At 33.9% G+C, this 20,504-nt stretch overlaps 1 protein-coding gene across 2 annotated transcripts; it reads right to left on the bottom strand.

The window, feature by feature from the left end:
* Positions 1–7,923: 7,923 nt before the first annotated feature.
* LOC120090513 (Spc97 / Spc98 family of spindle pole body (SBP) component) lies at positions 7,924–20,284 on the bottom strand. Of its 2 annotated transcripts, XM_039048228.2 has the most exons (22): positions 19,845–20,284; positions 19,654–19,753; positions 19,286–19,335; positions 19,118–19,166; positions 18,774–18,908; positions 17,597–17,728; positions 15,192–15,275; positions 15,017–15,115; positions 13,825–13,916; positions 12,850–12,922; positions 12,625–12,777; positions 12,398–12,517; positions 12,209–12,262; positions 11,684–11,767; positions 11,502–11,576; positions 11,285–11,416; positions 10,102–10,227; positions 9,911–10,018; positions 9,570–9,632; positions 9,398–9,472; positions 8,465–8,664; positions 7,924–8,384 (listed from the first exon to the last, which is right to left on the bottom strand). In XM_039048228.2, exons 2-22 carry the CDS (start codon positions 19,741–19,743, stop codon positions 8,252–8,254), a joined length of 2,127 nt encoding a protein of 708 aa, XP_038904156.2. In that variant the 5' UTR covers positions 19,744–19,753; positions 19,845–20,284; the 3' UTR covers positions 7,924–8,251. The 2 variants fall into 2 exon arrangements, with proteins under 2 accessions (XP_038904156.2, XP_038904155.2); XM_039048227.2 differs by having other exon boundaries at positions 19,654–20,282.
* Positions 20,285–20,504: the final 220 nt, after the last annotated feature.

The following is a 20,504-nucleotide window of genomic DNA, read 5'->3' as shown; positions in this document are numbered from 1 at the left end:
CAATGTGTACAAGAAGAAGATAAGATTAAGAGAGAAAGGACAAAAAGTGCTCAATTGGCAATAGGCTCTCATGATAAGAAGAAAAGTAGAATTGTGGATGCTGCAGAAGGGATATTTCAGCAGAATAAAAACAAGAAACAAGCTACTGAAAATCCTTGTTTTTTCTGCAAAAAGAAAGGTCACTTCAAGAAAGATTGTCCCAAGTACGTCAAGTGGCGTGTAAAGAAGGGTAAACTTCTTACTTTGGTTTGTTCTGAAGTTAATTTAGCTTCTGTACCTACAGATACTTGGGGGTAGAATGCAGGGTTGCCTGTGGAGCCAGGCGTCAAGTGATGCTGAAAGATTCATCTATGTGGGCGATGGCAAAGCAGTTCCAGTTGAAGCTATTGGAAATTTTAAATTAGGCAAAGCAGTTCCAGTTGAAGCTATTGGAAATTTTAAATTACTTTTAAAGATTGGTTGTTATTTGGATCTGAATGAGACTTTTGTTATACTGTCATTTAGACGAAATTTAGTTTCTATTTCCAGTTTGGATAAATTTAGTTTTTCTTTTTTTTTGGAAATAATAAAGTTAGTCTTTTTCAAGATTCTAAGCTTATTGGTACTGGTTCTTTAATTGATAATCTATATATGCTTGATCCTTTTGCTTCATTTTACAAGATCCTGTTATCTAATTCATGTGGTACAAAGCGTAAATTAAATGAGAATTCCGCTATGTTATGGCACAAGCGTTTAGGTCACATCTCTAAACAGAGGATTTAGAGACTTGTGTCAGATGGAATTCTTGATTCCCTTGATTTAAGTAACTTCAACATTTGTGTAGAATGTATTAAGGGAAAACAGACAAACATAAGAAAATTAGGTGCCAACAGATGCTCAGACATCTCAGAAATAATACATACAGACAGTTGCGGTCCATTCCCTACGGCCTCTTAGAATGGACAATAATATTTTATTACGTTCATAGACGACTATTCAAGATATGGGTATCTATATTTAATTCATGAGAAGTCTCAATCCTTGGACGTTTTCAAGTCTTTCAAAGCTGAAGTCAAACTTCAACTTGGAAAGAAAATTAAGGCTGTCAAATCTGATCGTGATGGTGAATATTATGGCAGATATGATGGATTAGGTGAACAACGTCCAGGGCCCTTTGCCAAATACTTAGAGGAATGTGGAATCGTCCCACAATACACTATGTTGGGCAAACCCAACATGAATGGTGTAGCGGAGAGGCGAAATAGAACACTTAAGGATATAGTGAGAAGTATGATTAGTCATTCTTCTCTATCAGAATCCCTCTGGGGTGAGATACTAAAGACTGCAGCATATATCCTTAATAGAGTACCTAGTAAAGCAGTAGTTAAAACCCCTTATGAGCTGTGGACAGGAAAGAAACCTACTATTAGGCATCTTCACATCTAGGATTGTCCAGCTGAGATTAGGCCTTATAGGCCTAATGAAAAAAAATTGGATTCAAGAACTATTAGTTGCTATTTTGTTGGGTATTCTGAGCACTCCCAAGGTTTCAAGTTTTATGATCCCACTTTTAGATTATTGTATAAGACAGGAAATGCTAGATTTCTTGAGGATGTTGAGTTTGGGGGGAAAGATAACAAAAGAAAAGTTGTCTTTGAAGAGGAATTGGTTTCTTTTCCTCATGTGATTATAAATGATGTTCAAGCTTTAATTCCTTACTTCATTATTGAACCAATTATAGAACAAGACAACATTGAAATCCCCGTTGTTGAACTTCAAGTTCAAACTCAACAACCTCAAGAAGTGCCATTAAGAAGATCTACTAGAGAGAAAAGAAATGTAATTCCAGATGATTATATTGTGTTTCTTCAAGAACATCAGGATGATGTAGGCGTAATAGAAGATGATCCAATCAACTTCCAACAAGCTTTACAAAGTTCTAACTCTCAAAAGTGGATAAGTGCTATGGAAGAGGAAATAAAATCCATGAAAATCAATGACGTTTGGGAACTTGTCGAACTGCCATCAAAAGTGAAACCCATAAGTTGTAAATGGATATTTAAAACCAAAAGGGATTCACATGGCAATATCAAAAGATATAAGGCTTGTCTTTTTGCAAAGGGTTTTACTCAAAAGGAAGACATTGATTACAAAGAGACTTTCTCTTCAGTTTCATCGAAAGACTCTTTTAGGATAATCATGGTACTGATAGCTCACTTTGATTTAGAGCTACACCAGATGGATGTAAACTCTACGTTTCTCAATGGGAACATTGATGAGACGATTTATATGGTGCAACCAGAAAACTTTGTATCTGGTAATTTAAAGTCTATGGTGTGCAAATTAAAGAAATCCATCTATGGTCTCAAGCAAGCCTCTCGTCAATGGTATCAAAAATTCCATGAAGTGATAACCTCATTTGGTTTTGAGGTGAAAATTGTGGAATATTGTGTATATCACAAGTTCAGTGGGAGTAAATCAATCTTTCTGGTGTTATATGTCGATGACATACTTATAGCTAGTAATGATGTAGGTTTATTGCATGACACTAAGAGATTTCTCAAAAGAAATTTTGAGATGAAGGATCTTGGTGATGCTTCTTTTGTATTAGGAATTGAAATACTGCGAGATCGTTCTCAAGGTATTTTGAGATTGTCACAAAATAACTATATTGAAAAGATCTTGAGTAGATTTGGTATGAAAGATTGTGCGCCGGGAGATACCCCGATCACTAAAGATGATAAATTTCATTTAGGTCAATGCCCCAAGACCACACTCGAGACTAAAAAGATGCAGAATGTTCCCTATGCATCGACCATTGGAAGTCTAATGTATGCCCAAGTATGTACGTGTCCAGATATTGCGTTCATAGTTGGAGTGTTAGACAGATATTTGAGTAACCCGGGGATGGATCATTGGAAAGTAGCCATACGGGTTATAAGGTATTTATAGAGAACAAAAGATTATATGTTCACTTATCGGAGATCATCAATTTTGGAGATCATTGGGTATTCTGATTCTGATTATGTTGGATGTCAAGACACTTTGTGATCCACTTCAGACTATATCTTCATGTTGGCTGGAGGAGCTGTATCCTAGAAAAGTGTTAAACAAACACTTTTGGCTTCTTCTACCATGGTTGCGGAGTTTATAGCATATTATGAGGCATCCAATCATGGAATATGGTTGCGAAATTTTGTCACTGGGCTACGGATAGTGGTTGGCATAGAAAGACCATTAAAATTATTTTGTCACAATAAGTCGGCAGTGATGTATTCCAACAACAACAGAAGCAATACGAAGTCAAAGCATGTAGATGTGAAGTTTCTGGTTGTTAAAGAAAGAGTTCAGAATGGTCAAATTTTGATATAACACATAGGAACAAACTCTATGGTGGCAGATCCATTGACTAAAGGTTTACCACCTAAAGTTTTTCATGAGCATGTTGCTCACATGGGTATTAGTCACTTTTCTGATTCCATGGTTTAGTGGGAGTTTGTTATTGAGGATGTTCTTTGACCTTGTTTTGTTTATTTTCTATATAGAATAAAGTTGATGGTTTATGTTTTATTATCTGAACTTGTTTATCATGCATGTAGTTTAGCATAAAGTTTTTTAGAATGATCTCATTAAGGAATTTGAACCAGTTGGAAACATGCATGTTCTAGATCACTTTGCATGTAGTTTCCATGCTATCCATCCATACTTGATCTATGTCATTGATGTATTGGAATTGGTGATCAAGGAAGGTTTAGTTAGTTACAAGGGTAGTGACGAAAGCCGCCTTGATTCCGTGCTAATACAGGAGATGGACCAGATTGAACTAAAGGGGAATTCTATTATTGAAATAACCTATTTATGCGTGCTTAAGGTTAATGTGATTTAATTATATTAGTTACATAGACATAGCCCAAGTGGGGATTGTTAGACATATTTAAATAATAATATGTTTAATTAAAGTATGAGCTATGTATGTGGATTAATAATTTATCACATTGGTTATTTTATTAGATTGGCCCTATTATGTGATCTAATTAACTAAGTCCCTAGATTCCTAATTGAGTATGGACTTAATGGGTAGAAGCCCATTCCTAGTTAATTAGGGTTTAATGAGAACCCTAATTGAACTAGTATATAAAGAGACTTAGGGCTATGGTCCCCAATATACCAAAACAATAAGCACGTCTTTCTTGAATCCCATCTAGAGAGAGATCCCACTAAGGGCATTCGGAGTTTTGATTGAGGAAGACCATAGTCATCCATCATCATCTTGAAGCTATCATTAATTTTGCAATGGAATCCGGTATGTTATTCTTGACAATTTGGCATGAATGATCTTAGGATTTATCTATTCAATATAGATATAAAGAATTTATGCTAACACCACTAAGATAGGAATAAGGAGTACATCCACGACCTCGTCCGCCCAATAATGAACCCTTAATTGTGATATTACATGACATGATTTTTACATGCACAATAAATCATTATTATTAGTTGTCCCATTGTAAAATTAGGGGGACTAAAAATCATTTGAATGGACAAGGAAGTCCAAATGGACTAATTTGGTTCATTTATTTGAGGAAAAATTGGACATCTTAGGTTTTAATTCAAGAAAATCATTTTTTTTTTCGTTTGGGTTTCGTTCAATTTAATAATTATCATTGATAATCAAACCAAACCGATTTATATTAAATATAAAAGGTCTAGTTCATTTAAACTTATAATGTCCAACCCATTTAAACTGAGACAACAAGTCCTAAATTTAAATGTCGATTTTGAAAAAAAATTAAATAACTTTGTCTTGATAAAAGTAGCTAAAAGCAAAAAGGAAAGATAAATTAAGGATCTTTTTAAATATAAAAAATATTTTAAAATATTTAAACTTTATAGAAAAAAAAATTAAAAGTACAAAAATATTTTTGAATTTTTTTATTTATAAGAATTTCTCATAAGTTAACCTACCAAAGTTTCGGCCATTATAAACTGAACAAAAGCAAAAGTATTAATAGTGATAGAATAACAGTAAAAAGTAAAAAGTCAACTTTACCGTTTATAAATGGAGAATGGTAAAAAGTTATGTCATATTCATAGTTTAACATTTTCATCGAAATTTCGGGAATTCAATAGCCTTACAAATTTTGATTGGGAGAAATTTTGTTTTTTCTCTAATTTTGATTAAATTTTGAGATTCCGAGAAATTTCAATATTTCGAGAAAATTTCGATTATTTTTTAATTACTTGAATTCAAGTTTTTCAATTTTATGGTCCTAATTACACACTATTCAATAATTTCACATGTTAATTTCATTTTTGACAAATGATTAAGCCTTTTTTTATATTACTTTTTCTCATTTCCAATTTTTCTCATTTTTTAGCTTTATTTTCGATTAAAACTTCCATTTTTAAAGAAATTGAATTTGAAAAAAAAAAACCACGAAAAATAACATATATTTATTTTTAACCTCATTTAAACTATTATCATTAAATTTTCAATCATTCCACCTCAAAATTGAATTGATGTGAGTATTTTCTTTAACCATCCAAAACTTTTATAATTTTTACATCATTTGACCTCAAAATATTCTTGAACTTTATATTATTTTGTAATTATTTTTCACTTCTTTTTTAAATTTCAACTCTCGCATCAATATTTAGATGTATTTATATAGACATCTAAATATTGTCTTACTTTATAAAAATTGTGATTAAAAATAGTCAATTACATTCTAATTAAGTCACAATCAAAGTTTTATTAACTAATCATAACAATTTTCATCCATTTCTATTAATTTCCATAATTTTTTCAGCAATTTTCATAAATATTTCCATCGATATCTTTATAAAATCGAGACTTTAATATTTTCATCGACATCGATATTTCAAACCTTGGTCATGTCATATTTGTGTTTCCTTTTGAAATCTTTAGTTGGAATAAAACATTCTTAAGGGTAATTTGCCTCCTCGCTTATGTAATTATGAAATGGGTATCATCTCAAATCAATAGAGGTGGTTTTTGGAATTATTATTCTATAGAAACTTCATGTTAATTTCATTTCATATTATCAATGAATAGGTTTTGTTTCCTATAAAGAAACTATAACAATGATAAATGGAGACATCCCTAATGAAGATATTATTCTTAAGGGCTCTTGGTTGACACACATTTTAGCATGATGCAAATTGTGCTTTTATATGTTCTAATAAGTAAATTAGGATTTTTTTTAAATAATGTTATTTTAATATTTATTGACAAAAATAGGGTTGTAAAATCATGACGAGGTCCACGAGTACCGACTAAACTAATAAATTGTGTACTCGGTCCACAATTTTCCCACATGTCAAGTAAAGATTTAAGGCTAAATCATGAATGAGGTTTGATCATTTTGGAAGGAACATTAATGTTTGACCATTTTTTTAAACAAAATGTTTGACCATTAAAGATTGAGAATTTTTTTTATTATAGAATTTGAAAATATTGATTTCCATATTTTATCATTAATGACATTATATATACCAATTAATTTTAAAAACTATTTATGAGATTTTTTTTTATAATATCTACTTATGCATTTTTTAGAAAATTCATGAATTATGAATTAAAAACAAACATTACATTTGACTCAAATTTAATTTTAGGATTTTTTTTTAAAATGTTATTTTAATATTTATTGACAAAAATAGAGTTGGTTTGAAAGTATGGACAAAAATAGAGTTGGTTTTAATATTTATAGATTTTGAAAGCAAATCCTTTCATTTTTTTTAAAAAAAAAAATAAATTGCTAACATTAACATAAAGTCAAGTTTTTTTTTAAAGTAAGAACATGAATATAATGTTACATTAACAAATTCGTTGGATGAAACAAATTTTAATTTATCGACCTAAACAAAAATTAAATCTTTTGTATATTCTAGAATTTCACCTCAAGATTTTTTCATTAATATATATATATATATATATATATATATATATATATATATAATGTTACATCTATGAGTTTGATCTTCATTGACCAAGTCATACGCTGACATGAAGACCGCAACAATAATCATGTATCGAGTACACAATTTGCTACCCTATTTTTGTTAATATTTTTCTCTTTCACTTTGTAATTTCTTTCCTATATACACTATTTTTGTCATTATTTTAAAAAATTACATTATTCTTGGACTTAATCCATAAATTAGTGTCAATTATCTTTCTTAACACCAACTAGCTATGAAAAAGTATATATATATCATTCCTAATGATATTAAGACAGATATCCAGACCAATTTACATGTATCTCAACTAATCTCACAGGACTAATGAAAATGATTTGTTTATAAATAAATTTCACATAATCATTTTACTTTTTGATTTTACACTCTTAAACACACGGTTCATATTATCAATAAATCAAAGTTGATTTTCAATTATTAAACACATTATTGAAAATGACCTTGAACATAACAAAAATAATTTTAACTATTTTAAAATCATTTTTACGAATGCAAATAACACATAATAGGGTTGAGACAATTCAATTTATGAATGTTAGAAAACTTGTGGGTGCCTACATTTTATTTATGTGGAATCGTAGTACAATTTATGTATCATTGAAGAGTCATTTGACCTTTAATATAAACACTTCTAAAGGATACTTCATCCTACCCATCACTGCACAAATATTTTTTTAGTTCAACAATATATGGAGTAGGGGATTGAATTTTCTACCTTTTGATTGAGAGTACATACTTTATGTCAATTAAGTTATGTTTATATTGGCTCGTTTCATCACCAAATAGATTTGCATTAGGAAAAGCATTTTATAAAAACTGAGAAGCATATTACAATCAAGAATGTTAGATATAATCTTTTTGTTGAGACAATTAGGGGGAAAGAAAAAATGGAAAACTAAAAGAGCACTTAAACCACAAGAACATAACAGAAAATGAAAAGCATGAAGACAAAGGAGAAGCCAATATTGATCATCCTCAACTCCATCACATACAGGAAACAAAGGAAAGTTCCTTCTTTCAGTAACTTGTTAATTTTCTAACAGCTCACAAGTAAAAATGAACCACATCGCCGTGTAAATAACTCGACTCCTAGAAAGGGTAAGATGATACAGACAGACATATGGAGCAAACTGTAACAATCAAAACATTTGGCCTTCTAGACCTCTAGCAATTCTTAGAACTCAAGGGCACAGTTGTAGAACCTATCTCACAAATCCTGTAAGTTCATAAGACCTCTAACAATTCTGTAAAGTTACATGAGGGAAGAAATTCAGAACCTATTTGTCATTTCAATGCCAAGAATCCACTGAGCAAGGTGAGTTAAATATGGCTCAGCCTGGGAGCTTTTACTCAAAATTGGTCCCAAACTCTGAAGCTCAGAGTTGAATTCCTTCTCAAATTTACTGCAATGTATGTAGAGCTAATGTAAGTGCAAGAACTTTTAAGTGTAAGGTATAACTGCGGTTGCTCATTTTGAACTTACAGGATAGACTCGGTGACTGCTGAGTTGGAAGTGGTTAGTTTCGCTCCCTTGGGAGTTCTTCCATTCCATTGCTTAGATTTTTCGGAACCAATTAAGCTATCTGACGATTCATCTAACTTGCATAGATCAATGGAGGATGAAATCAACCACTGCGTAGCTGCTGCATACTGCAGGCATAATAATTTCAACCTCTCCACTTTCTGCACATAGAGAATATATTAGTAGAAGAATACCCCAACAAAAAATGACAGAATTAAAAGTTTGTGATTCATAATTCAATGCCAAGGACGGTTGCCTCTATTTGTTCTTGGTACTTAAAGTCAGACAGCTGGAGTTTTCGGCCCCATATTTACTGCTAAACTGCCAATAACCTCTTTCTACAATGCTCTCTCCCTCTGGAAACAACCTCAACCACCATTTCAGGAGGGAGGTGTTTTCTCTTTAAGGGAGCCAATGTATAGCCCTCCGAACAAGACGGGAAGGGAGGAAAATTGCTTCCAATTCACAAGGTGGCTACCTTTTACAAGACTTGATCCTCTCCATATGAAAATTCTTAACAGATTTCTCCAGGATTTTGATGCACTTAATGGGAGTCCTAAACAGAGAGAAATGATAAAGGGGACTGCTCTAGTACACTGAATGAGCCAAAGCTCCCCCTTTTGAAATAAGGATATTTTTCCATTTGCCCAATCTTGCCTTGATCCCCTTTTTCTTTTTGTCTTTTTGTTGTCCTTCTTTATTTGTAACCCTTGTTAAAAACTAAAAACTAAAACATCTGAAGTACAAAGTGGCACATGTGAATGACGTCACCTTGCTGCATATTACCTAAACCTAGGGTGCACATGTCTACGATTTTTAAAACAGTGATCACATAGTTATACCAATCTACTTACACAGCAAGTTGAGGGAAAAAAACATACATCATTAACTGACCTTAAGCAACTGCGGCAACAGAAGCAAACATTCTCGGAGACACTTGTCAAGGAAGAAATCATGATGCTGGATAACCTGATCAAAGGAGCTTATCAATTTACTTAGAATAGGCACTTTAGCAATACATGATAAAACTCTTATCCTTCCAACATAAGTTACAAAGGGAGTATACCTCATCAATGCTCTTAGCTGTCTGAATCCGGTTGTGCATTACATGCCAATTGGGTTCAAGAACCTAAAACCAAAAAACTTGTCAAAAAACCAAATGCCATATTCCATCACTATCAAGTATCAAGGAAAAACGTAATGGCAGGTTATGGCTACTATGGGTTTGGGAATCAAGGTTACTGTCAAGGAAAAACATAATGGAACCATAACATACTCAACGGCATGCTTAAGTAGGATGGAGAAAGAAATTAACTAAGAACTCAAAGAAATCCCAGCATTTAGGTACTCAATGCAAGCATCATTTTCAAACAATGAAAAATTAAATTTATGAAAGAGAAAACCTACCTCAAAGGTCAAATAGTGTAGAAGGCTATTAATAAATTTAAGCATTGCACGGCAGAGTAACGATGATCTTGAGATGGATGTACCACGGATATTAAGGGAACGAACACCCTGCCATAGATCATTATTTATGTGTGAAAAATGTATGTACTAAATGACCATCTAACCACAAAAAGAGAAAACCAAGCCCATACCTGATGCACTTGCCATGCCCAACAAAGTTGGCGTTCCACATGCTTGCAGTGGAAAAGAAAGCGAAAGATCAGCTGGTACTTTGATAGAGATTTCCATGATATAACTATAGACAATGGCCATCTGACCTGAAATTAAGCCCCCATTGAATATAATACAAAATAAACACAAACAAAAAGTATAAATCAAATGACAACAAAAAAATTGACATCGGTTCAAGCCAAATAATAGTTTAAGAATGCCCTAGTGTTTCTGAACCAAGAAACTAGATACGTAATTCTAATCATACACATTATATAGAGTACTTTTATTTATTATTTTTTTCCATGCCCTACATTAAATCACCCTTCCTTCTTCTTTCACTCTCTCTCTCATCTCCTCATCCCTTTTTTTCTGGAGAAGATCAGAAGAGTGTGTGCTTAACTGTTCAGAGAGGTCCTTAATCAGAAAAAAAAAATGCTGTGAGGCTTAGCCCTCAAGCCAGCCAGACAGACAGTTTCACTCTTGCTTCTCTTTTTCCCCAAAATTTGAAGATTAACTATGATGATTTACTCAAAGCTTGTGCAGAATTTCTCAAGAGGCATCACAACGTAGGCTTATGGATTAGTTTCAATCTAGCTTCATTTTCCATCCTGACAATGCCAAGCCCTGGTCCGTGGAGCACCACTTCTTCAAACTCAAAGAAACTATTCCAATTAACGTGATGAGCCCTTCCTTCTAAGGAAAAAAAGCCCAATCAATTTTCCTATTAGCCGTTCAATCATGGCTGCACCTGCAACATAACAGGACCTTCCAAGGAGAGAAGGTAAGAAAATTTCTCTATTTGAACAAATTGATTGTTTACAAGTTTTATTAGTATACATCATCCAGTGATTATAATGGTTAATTTTTCTAATGCCCAACCTAACAGTTTGAGAAAGATAACGGTCCGAAACTTCATTCCAGATATTATCCAAAGGGACTGACCCTTGAATAAATATGACTAGGATAAATATTAGAGGGTTGGGCCGCCCAGGCAAATGTTTAAGCCATCTAAGCTGTAAACCAATATTATCATTTCAGAAATAAAATGAAATATTATAAATACAACTCCTACTTCTTGCTAAGATAATTAGGCTTGAAGCAACACTGTGAAGGAAAAACATGGGCAAAATAACTTATCAAAGGCCCATTTGATAAAAGTACCTTGTAACTTAAAGAAAATGCCTCAAGGCCAGTAATGCCCATGGGTTCTTCCTGATCATTGATGTCGAGAAGAGTCTTACTGTCAACTAGATCCTTGAGTGTACGCAAACTTTTAGGCAATGACATTCTTTCCTGAAAATATGTTTAGAAATGAAGAAATCACGGAAATTTTGGGTATTTTCTGCATCATACAAATAATTAACTACAATCAGCTTACCACACAACACGTTAAGTCCTCATTGCAAGGATCTGCTGCAGCCGCTGTGGTGCGTAAGGCAACATCCAGAAGAGACTAGATGGCCATGAAGGCATATCATTTGATATCGATGCACAAACATTACTCATTAGGGAACAGTCAGTAAAGTTGGCCCTAATACAAGACAGAGGTTAGGATCAAACCTGCAACTTCTCTACAGAAATCTCATCAAGCTTTTTTGAAAGTTCATCTCGAGCAATGTCCATAAAATGAACCAAGAAATCACCCTGCAATCATGTAATATGATTTTCTAACAAAAGAATAAATAAGAAAAAACCACATATGGGAAAGCTTCAATAGAGCTCCATCAGAAGAACCACGTGATTATCCTAAACTGGTAAAAGGTTTCCTTTTTCAATAAAGAGTCCACTACTATCGCAACAGGATAGACAATGAATTCCTCGACTTGATTCATGCTACACTATGGTAGTTCCTCAGAAGAAAGACCAACAACAAAATTGATCCTACTGCTTCAATTAGTTCGCTAATGAAATTAATTAATTGGGGAATGATATTTCTAATGGATTTATAAGCATATGATACTTCAAAGCATTCCGTGCCTACTATCGCTAAGGAATAACATGACAATAATGAAACACCAAAATTTTGACTCCTAGATTCATAGAGGACAGCATAACTCATAAGTTTACCAATCAAAGATCATATACCTGATCAAGCAGAAGGTAATGCTTAATTGACCTCAGCTTCCCCATCAGGTCATACTGCAGGGACATTACCAAAATGTTACACCATTGTAAAGAAATTGCCACGAATAAAAGCTAGAAAAATATTTAAAAGAAAAGATGGATGAAAATAAGGAAAAGAACCAGCAAAAGAAGGAATTCATTGAATGCTACCTTTTCTTTGATAAGTTTCAATAGTTCGCTGCTGGAAAAATCATAAGCAGCTTTTATACACTCTAAATATTGATGATTCGAGCCAAAACTCATTAACTTTGAATTTTCTGATGCAGGTAGCTGAAATAGCAACAAAATCAGATATCTATTTTATTATTTTATAAAGTAACCAAATAACATAGTAATGAAAGCATAAAATTTTTTTAAAAATAAATAAATAAATAAACCTGAACATTATGCCCACACTCTCTCATGACATTTAAATATTTTCCTGTCGTCAATATCATCCCTGCTATATTTGTGAGAAATGTAGGAATTCCCTCCTTGAGACTATAGCGTTGCCTCCAATACTTTGTGTCATAATCTTGATTGAGGCTCTCCTAGAATAACATACTTCATACCATGAGAAGTACAATTCACAGTATGCTAAAACACGGTAGAAAGCTCCATACCTTCCTCAGAGATTTGTTTTCCTCGATGAAAAATTCACCATAAGGATCATCAATTACTCCCTCATAAACCCATCTGAAATTAAAATTTATTTATATTTAGCAATCTAATCAATAAATAATAAAATGGCAAGACGTGGCCACAAAACAAGGGCATGGGAGAATGGGCAGTTATTTTCCAGAAAAAGTGACTTCTCATAGACCTATACATGTTGGCAAAGTTGAATTGAGGGTCACAAATAATTTGTGGGAATAAATAACCATGTTGGATTATATATTCAAATACTACAAGCCCAGCAATAAAAAGTTTGAAAAAGCAGTGTGGATTGCAAGACAAAGCAAGGACTACTTATCCATGAATCTAAAAAATACCACCTCAGTTTTAAATGACTACTCATATTGTGTCTCCTTTCCAAGAAAGCAGCAACAACATGAGAAGAGCAAGGCCCCGACCAAGCCAACAGGGTCATGAAGCTATTAACGAAGTAGCTGATTGTGTATTTTGTATTTTCATGTTTTAAGTATCTAGATACAAAGGATATCATTCAAACAACAATGAGCTCAAACAGAATAACCTAAGGGGCAAGGGGATAAGGCATTCCATCTCTTCTCTCCCGAAGGAAGGGTTACAAAAAGACCTTCCAATCTAAACTGATGGTGTCAGACAACATACGTTGAGCGCTCCAAATAAAGACGGTAAATGGTACAAAGTCATAAAAGGAAGAAAGAGGAGACAACTTATCTAAGAAACTATCGAGCTGTTAATTTAATCCCATAAATCAGACAAAACCATCAACAAGCAATGAAATTTTCACTTAAAAAATTAAGTCCAAGTTCATTAATAGAGACTTGATAAAATAACCAAATGGATTTTTTCTCTGCTTTTTTTGGGCTTTAGGCATGTCTGTGTGTTGGTGAGTGGGGAAGAAAGTTGACAAACTATTATTAAAAAAAATTAGCTCAATTCTTGGAATGAACCTTTCTAATATACCAAGGTAAGCATTGCTTGCACACTGTGTCATCTTCTCCAGCAAAGACCTCACTGCATTATCACCAGCCATAGCCTTGGCCTAAACAAGAAAAGTAAAGATTTAGCATCATTAAAGATGATCTATTCCTAGCGTTCTATGACTCAATTCCATAAATGTTCCAATGCATGTCTCAAGAAGACGCTCATTTGTATAATTCCTAAAAAATCCAAGGCTTCCAAGATAAGTGAATTAGACCCCTTCACTAGGTCAAGATCATATATAAGATTATTGGTTAAGTTCCAGCATATAGAATAAAGAGATGGTTCCTTCTAGTGTTTTTGAATTCCAGTTACTCCAATTAATGTTAAACAATTATTGATTCTACTGGGAAGATGGACAGGGTAGTAGAGCTCTAAGATTATGGCTTGGGTTATCTAAATTGATCATATGAACTCTAAAAAGCTTATGATCTCATAGATGAGACTCCTTGGAAGCTATAATAAAAGAAAAGGACTTGGTTTGATTCGATTAGCAAACGGTCAGGTCAGGTTGAGTGGTGAGGAACCAAGCAAAATAATCTTGTGATCACAGGGTCAAGATCAAGAATCATCTAGATCTGAGTTCGATGGCTGGCATACAACCATGGTTATGAACGGCAGCAGTGGCAGGAGGCAATGGGCAGCTAGGGTTAGGGTTAAGGGTATATTTTAGGATTTTATTTTTTCACTCTGATACCATGCTAATTATCAAGATAAACGTCGGCATTGAATAGAATAATTCCTTTTCATATTCACAATGATTACAAGGGTCTATTGTAGGTTGAAGAAAGACCTAACATATAAAGGAAAAAAATCTTACACAGGTAATCACACTACAGCTCAAACTAAATATAGCAAAGTCAATATTAAACTATAAACCAACAGTTTTGAATATTAATCATCTATCCCCTTTTTAGATCCTTTTTCATTATTATACATGTCTTCAAGAAAGGAAAAAAAGGGGGGAAAAAAAAAAAAAAGGAACAGTGAAAGGAGAGGCAGTAGAAGAACAGGGGCCCAACAATCTACATCTATTCACAGAATACTCAAATATCAATGTCCAAAGGATTTTCTAAAAACTAGGCAAGCCCCTCAAAGATACAAAACTTGCTGGGAACATCGATGATTACTAAGCATCTTGATATAAATACAAGTTTGTACCTGGCTCTGCAAGAGGTTAAGAACTGCAGAACCTGCAATATCATTAGCCGAAACCTTCCGTGTCACCGCAAATAATGCTTGCATGGAACCCATCATAGGCTGCATGTGTGTCGTAGCATAAAATGCGAGAAGGCATAATTGAAATGAATCTGTAGAAATTAAGAGAAGCTCAAACCTGACAGTAAAACCACAATCCTTGGATGGAAAGTCTACCAAGTCGAAACTGGTGCTCAAGCTGGGCTACCATTGCTTGGTAATCCTATGGGACAACAACAGAAGGAAATAAGAAAATTCAGTTTCCAATTCAACATATTTTGAGAAGGAAATAAGCAATGAAAGTTTCTTGTTGAAAAATATATTTCATCATATGAAAAGTGAGGTTCCTTTTTCATAATCATACTCCGTAATTTCTTTACTGAATAAGAGTACACATTTGTTTATAAAACCAGATTTGATCCTCAAGAGCTCAGACACTATTGTGTTAAAAAATAAATTATCATACAGGAACATAGACAGGAATGACCAAATGAGGATACAAAAGAGACTTGTATTACACCCAACTCCTTGTTGCTCATTCAATTAGCAAGTCAGCATAATTTTCACAATGGCAATGCCTAACCTATTCCAAACTGTGGTTTAGAAGATACATATGCACCATTTTTACAGTCATCATTAAGAGCATGTGTTAAAGAAAATTGTAAATTTAAAAATAAACCATTTATCAGCATCTAATCTAAAGACTTTCTTAGAATTTAGAACCTTAAACCCAGACATCGTTTTCCTCTTGTAAATCAAAACTGAACGAGGCAGTTAGGTGACTACTAAGTCCTATGTTCTCAAGCTCGAAGCGTCAACTGAACCTACACTAAAGACTACGGTGAGTAGAGAAGACTTTTGTGATGTAGGATTGAATTCTACTTGTATTACTCAGGTAATATGTTGTGTATGCAAAAACAATTTCTCTTAACTTGTCTTTGCTGGATGATTCGGAAGGTTGGACTACCAGTATCTTAGTGCATGTTTGGGAGTGACTTTGAAATGGTTAAAATCACTTTTATCATGTTTAAATCACACCAAAATACACATTTAATCACTCAAAATCAATTTAATGTTAATTTTACCCTTCTAAACAAAATTTTCATACTATTAAAATTAATTTCGAATGACATAACAGTTTTGCCATTTTCAGAATCACTCCCAAACATGTCATTATTTTTCTGTATCTTAACTGAACTGATTTCTGGATAGAGCTGGGTTGTGCTTGGATCAATGGTGTCTGTAGGGAGACTTCAATGTCGTCTAGGAGACCCTCTGAAAAGTCTAATGGGCATCCCTTTACCGAAAGCACCTTAATCAATGCATAAATGACCTGTTGTCAATAGAAATCCCCTTATCCGGTGGCCTCTATACCTAGTCTGATTTTACAGACCAAACTATTAGAATGCTCGCCAATAGATCTTTGGCTTCAAAATGGTGGATTTCTTCATTCAAAAATTAAGAGTCTTCAGGAAAGTTAGGAGCACCTTAGATCATCCTCCTCTTCTGATACGAAAATCTCAAAAGTTTGTAAATTAGGAACCTTTAGTTGAGCCCCTAATATGACATCAATCCAAAGGAAAGGATTAGATTTTGATTACCTTTTGATCGAAAACCGAGAGACAAGGAGAACTACCTCTACTCAAGGTTTGAACACTCCACAAACAAATTGATCAATCTTATCGCTCAAGCATGTAACCTTAGATCAAGGAACTCACGATAAGCTCCTCACAATAACGATTTCGTTAAATGATGAAGCCCCTCTTGGCTAGTAACAGGATAGCAGTCCATCCCGATGGAAGCAGGGCTTTTTCCTTTTCTAATCCCCGAAACCAATTGATCTAGCCATGAGCAGGCACTCGACATTTATTTCTAATGCGAGGAAGGAAAGCCGGTGCTATGGCTACTCTCTTTCCCTGCACTAAGAACCCTGTCCATGTTATTGTCATTTAGTTTACCTTTCATTGAGTAGTGAAAAGGAACATCTCATAAAGATAAACGTAATCAGTACATCGACCAAGCACCAGAAACACTCAGATATTGAAAAAGAATCCTACAAGAGGGATGCTCTCTCCTCTCTCCCCACTCTTCCTCTTTTGACCGGTAACCGCCATTGTATTTTCTCCGATCATCATGAAGAACAAATGTCCTCCACATGTTATCTATCCTTTCAATAGGAGCCCCTTTTTGTAGTTTTCTTGTGTTTTTCTATTTTTTTGTAGTTTTTTTTTGGCTCCTTTGGACTAGATTTTCCATTTTTGATTACTCTTGTATATTCTTTCATTTGTTCTTAATGAAAACTGTTCTTTTCATCATTAGAAGGAAAAAAATATGGAAAAGGGAAGGAATTGGGTGGTTCTAATATGTTGTTTCCAAAAATTATCTCCCAGTACCTTGTACGGTTTTTTTTTCCAGTATAAGGATGTGCTGGTCAATGGAAAGAATATGATGGCATTTTTCCAGTTTTACTCAGAAGAATACAAATTTAACATTAGAAGTTTTTACTTTTCTTTTTTTTTTTCCTAAAAAAAACAAAGTACTTACTAGAAGGAGAGCTCTAAGCGCAGCAGCAAAGGCATGATTAACTAAGCCTTTCTTGAACTGAGATCTTGATTCAACAAACTGATTAATGAACAGAAAGCTCTCACACAGAGGAAATATTCTTTTTGCTAATTCCTGCAATATAAGCCTTAGTTAGCATAAGAGTTTAGTGCCAACACCATAATCAGATAAAATATTAATAGTCCATAATGGCGGTGATTGTAATTGTCACATTCAATGTTTTTGCATATCTAGGAAGTCATTACAAATTCGATTGTGCATAAAATCTTTAAATTTCCATATAGGAATAAAATGGTTGACACATCTCCCAGGAAGAACAAAATGAATGATGCCTTACGAGATGCAACTCACACAACTACTTGAAAAATTATCAGCATTATAATAATACAGTATCTACAAAGCCCCTACACTTGATCAATGTAAAATACAAAGAAATTATCATGTGATATCAAAACTTATATAACTTTACAAAATCTACTAGCTAATTCTGTTCCAGAAAGATGACGAACTCTGGCAATCATGCCCACGTCCCATAAGTAGAACTAACTATGTTGGTTTATAAGGATCGAAGAATGATGTACTCAAAAACAGAGAGAGAAAAACAACATAAAGGCCTTAGGGATGAAAAAAGGAGGAACCAAATAAAGGCCTCCAGTGTACAGAGATACGAAACGGGGGGATGTTGCAAAAGGATTTGTGCAAGGCCCTCCAATTTGAGGTCACATAGAGTATGTTTAGAAAGAACTTAAACATCCACTATACACAATTTATTGATGTCTCATTCAACTTTTTATTTTTTTTAAATCTGCAACACCTAAAAGTGAGCTAATTACCACCCGGAAGCAAAATAGCAAGATAGTTAGAGGCTTGAGAACAAATTTTGATTCATTGACATACTAATAACACCTACAAATGTTTCTAAAAATAATTAAAGAAAAAAAAATTCACACCTACAAATGCAAAAAGTTTTAAAATAGCAAGATGGTTAGAGGCTTGAGAACGAATTTTGATTCATTGACATACTAATAACACCTACAAATGTTTCTAAAAATAATTAAAGAAAAAAAAATTCACACCTACAAATGCAAAAAGTTTTAAAATACTAACAAATAAATAAACACCAGCAGTTGTAGTAACTTTATGCCTCTAAAATTGCTACCTGAAGAGTCAAATCCATAGATGCCTCAACCTGGAAAGAAACTTCATTCTCTTTGCCAGGAACTCTTTTAATTGAAATATAGCGCCCCTCAATTCCAAGCAGGGCAGAGAGGAGATCATCAATTACAATAAGTTCCTACATATATAAGTGTGACAGAAGACAATTACTAGTGTCAGAAATCACGATGAAAATATAAAAATAAAAATAATATTGACAAACAATTTCATATCAGAACAAGGGTTTCACGAACAACAAATTGTCGAACTATATTAGAAAATTAAAATAATAAGTTCTTCAAGTTTGAGACAAAGTATTTAACATCTAATCCCAATTGAAAATCATACCTGAATTGCAGCATCATAACAGCCTATGGCCTTTTCCAGCCCCCCATTGCTGAGATATTAGAATTTTAAAGTGTACAATAAGTATTGTTTCAAGTAGGAATGACTATGTGGACTCAAAAAGGAGTAGCGAGATAAGATATAAAAGCAATTATCAACAATGTCATTTACCTGAAGGAATCCAACTTTAATTCCGCAAAACGAGACGTAGTTTTTGCTTCCTGGAGTATAATTTTCAAAACATAAAGAGAAAATCACAAAGTGAGGACTCGATTTCTATACATCAGACCAACCGAAGAATTAAAACTACAATGATCATAACTCATAGCAGAACAGGGAATTCAGGAAGAACCAAAATACATAGTAGAAGGAGTAATTGATACTATTCCAATTATAGACGCTCCAATTAAGCCTCTCCAACTCGGAAGATAACATAATGCCATAGCTTAGACCCTATTCTTCTCAAAACACATGTACATTTCTATTCGACATGGATAAAAAGAAATGGTAATAAATAAAAAGGGAGGTGAAATAGAAACCTGGTGGAAACGGCCAGTGAGAAAGGGCCTCTCGAGGTTCCAACGGGGAGTTGAAGGACTTGAAATCGAGGTTGAAGCTGGATTTTCCATAGTTTCTCAACTGCAATACAGTTGTATCCAAATTTCCTTAGACCCCAACAGAGGAGAGAATCTGAGAGTTCACAGGAATTGAAATGTGAGAAATTTCCCACCCTCTTAGAATTCTGATGGTGGTGGCACCTAAAATTGGTTTAACGAAGCGTTTTTCAATGAACATTCCAAAGACCCATTTCGAAAAAACCCCTCCCACCACCCAGAGAAGTTCAGTTTTCCAATTCCGAATGGTGCAGCTCCAACATCAGATGATCAGAGTAAACAAAGAGGGAAAGAAGAAATGAGCTAATTGGGTGTGCGTGTTTTGCAACTAAACCAGAAACCGGAGCGAAATCAAGAGTGGGAGAGCGAGGGAGAATGCTGGTGGGAGTATGGCTGAAGGCTGAGAGCAATTGAAGATCGAGAGAACGAAATGGAGACAAGTGACAGAGACAGAAGAGGAGGGAGAGAGCCTTTTTCTTCTCTTTTTCTCTTCCTTCACCCTCCCTTTCGAACGGAAAATTTCAAAGCCCAACTCTCAAAAAAATTTCTATGATATGTATGATTCGTGTGAAATACCAATTATATCCCTAATTTTAAAAAACTCTTCAAACTGTGCCACATTTCTTCTTCCACGATTTCTTATATATTCAATGCAACACTAACATTTCAACAATGCATTTATTCCCAACTAATATTCTACCAATAGCAATGAATAACATTAATATAAAGAATAGAAGGTCACTCTCAGTTATTCATTTTTCTTCGAACTCACCACG

This window comes from Benincasa hispida, chromosome 11, assembly GCF_027475165.1.
Source record: "Benincasa hispida cultivar pf3 chromosome 11, pf3_genome.v1.1, whole genome shotgun sequence".
Classification (NCBI taxonomy): domain Eukaryota; kingdom Viridiplantae; phylum Streptophyta; class Magnoliopsida; order Cucurbitales; family Cucurbitaceae; genus Benincasa; species Benincasa hispida.
Note: the sequence above shows the minus strand (reverse complement) of the source record. Positions and strands in the feature narration are given on the sequence as shown.

What these genes read in the sequence shown, in the direction of transcription:
- LOC120090513 (XM_039048228.2), bottom strand. Translation starts at nt 19,743, where the DNA reads ATGGAAAATCCAGCTTCAACCTCGATTTCAAGTCCTTCAACTCCCCGT. An exon ending in TTTCTGTAGAGAAGTTGCAG is followed by an intron (nt 11,577 to 11,683) that starts GTTTGATCCTAA and finishes ATGGCCATCTAG; the next exon opens with TCTCTTCTGGATGTTGCCTT. An exon ending in CAGCTAAGAGCATTGATGAG is followed by an intron (nt 9,473 to 9,569) that starts GTATACTCCCTT and finishes TCCTTTGATCAG; the next exon opens with GTTATCCAGCATCATGATTT.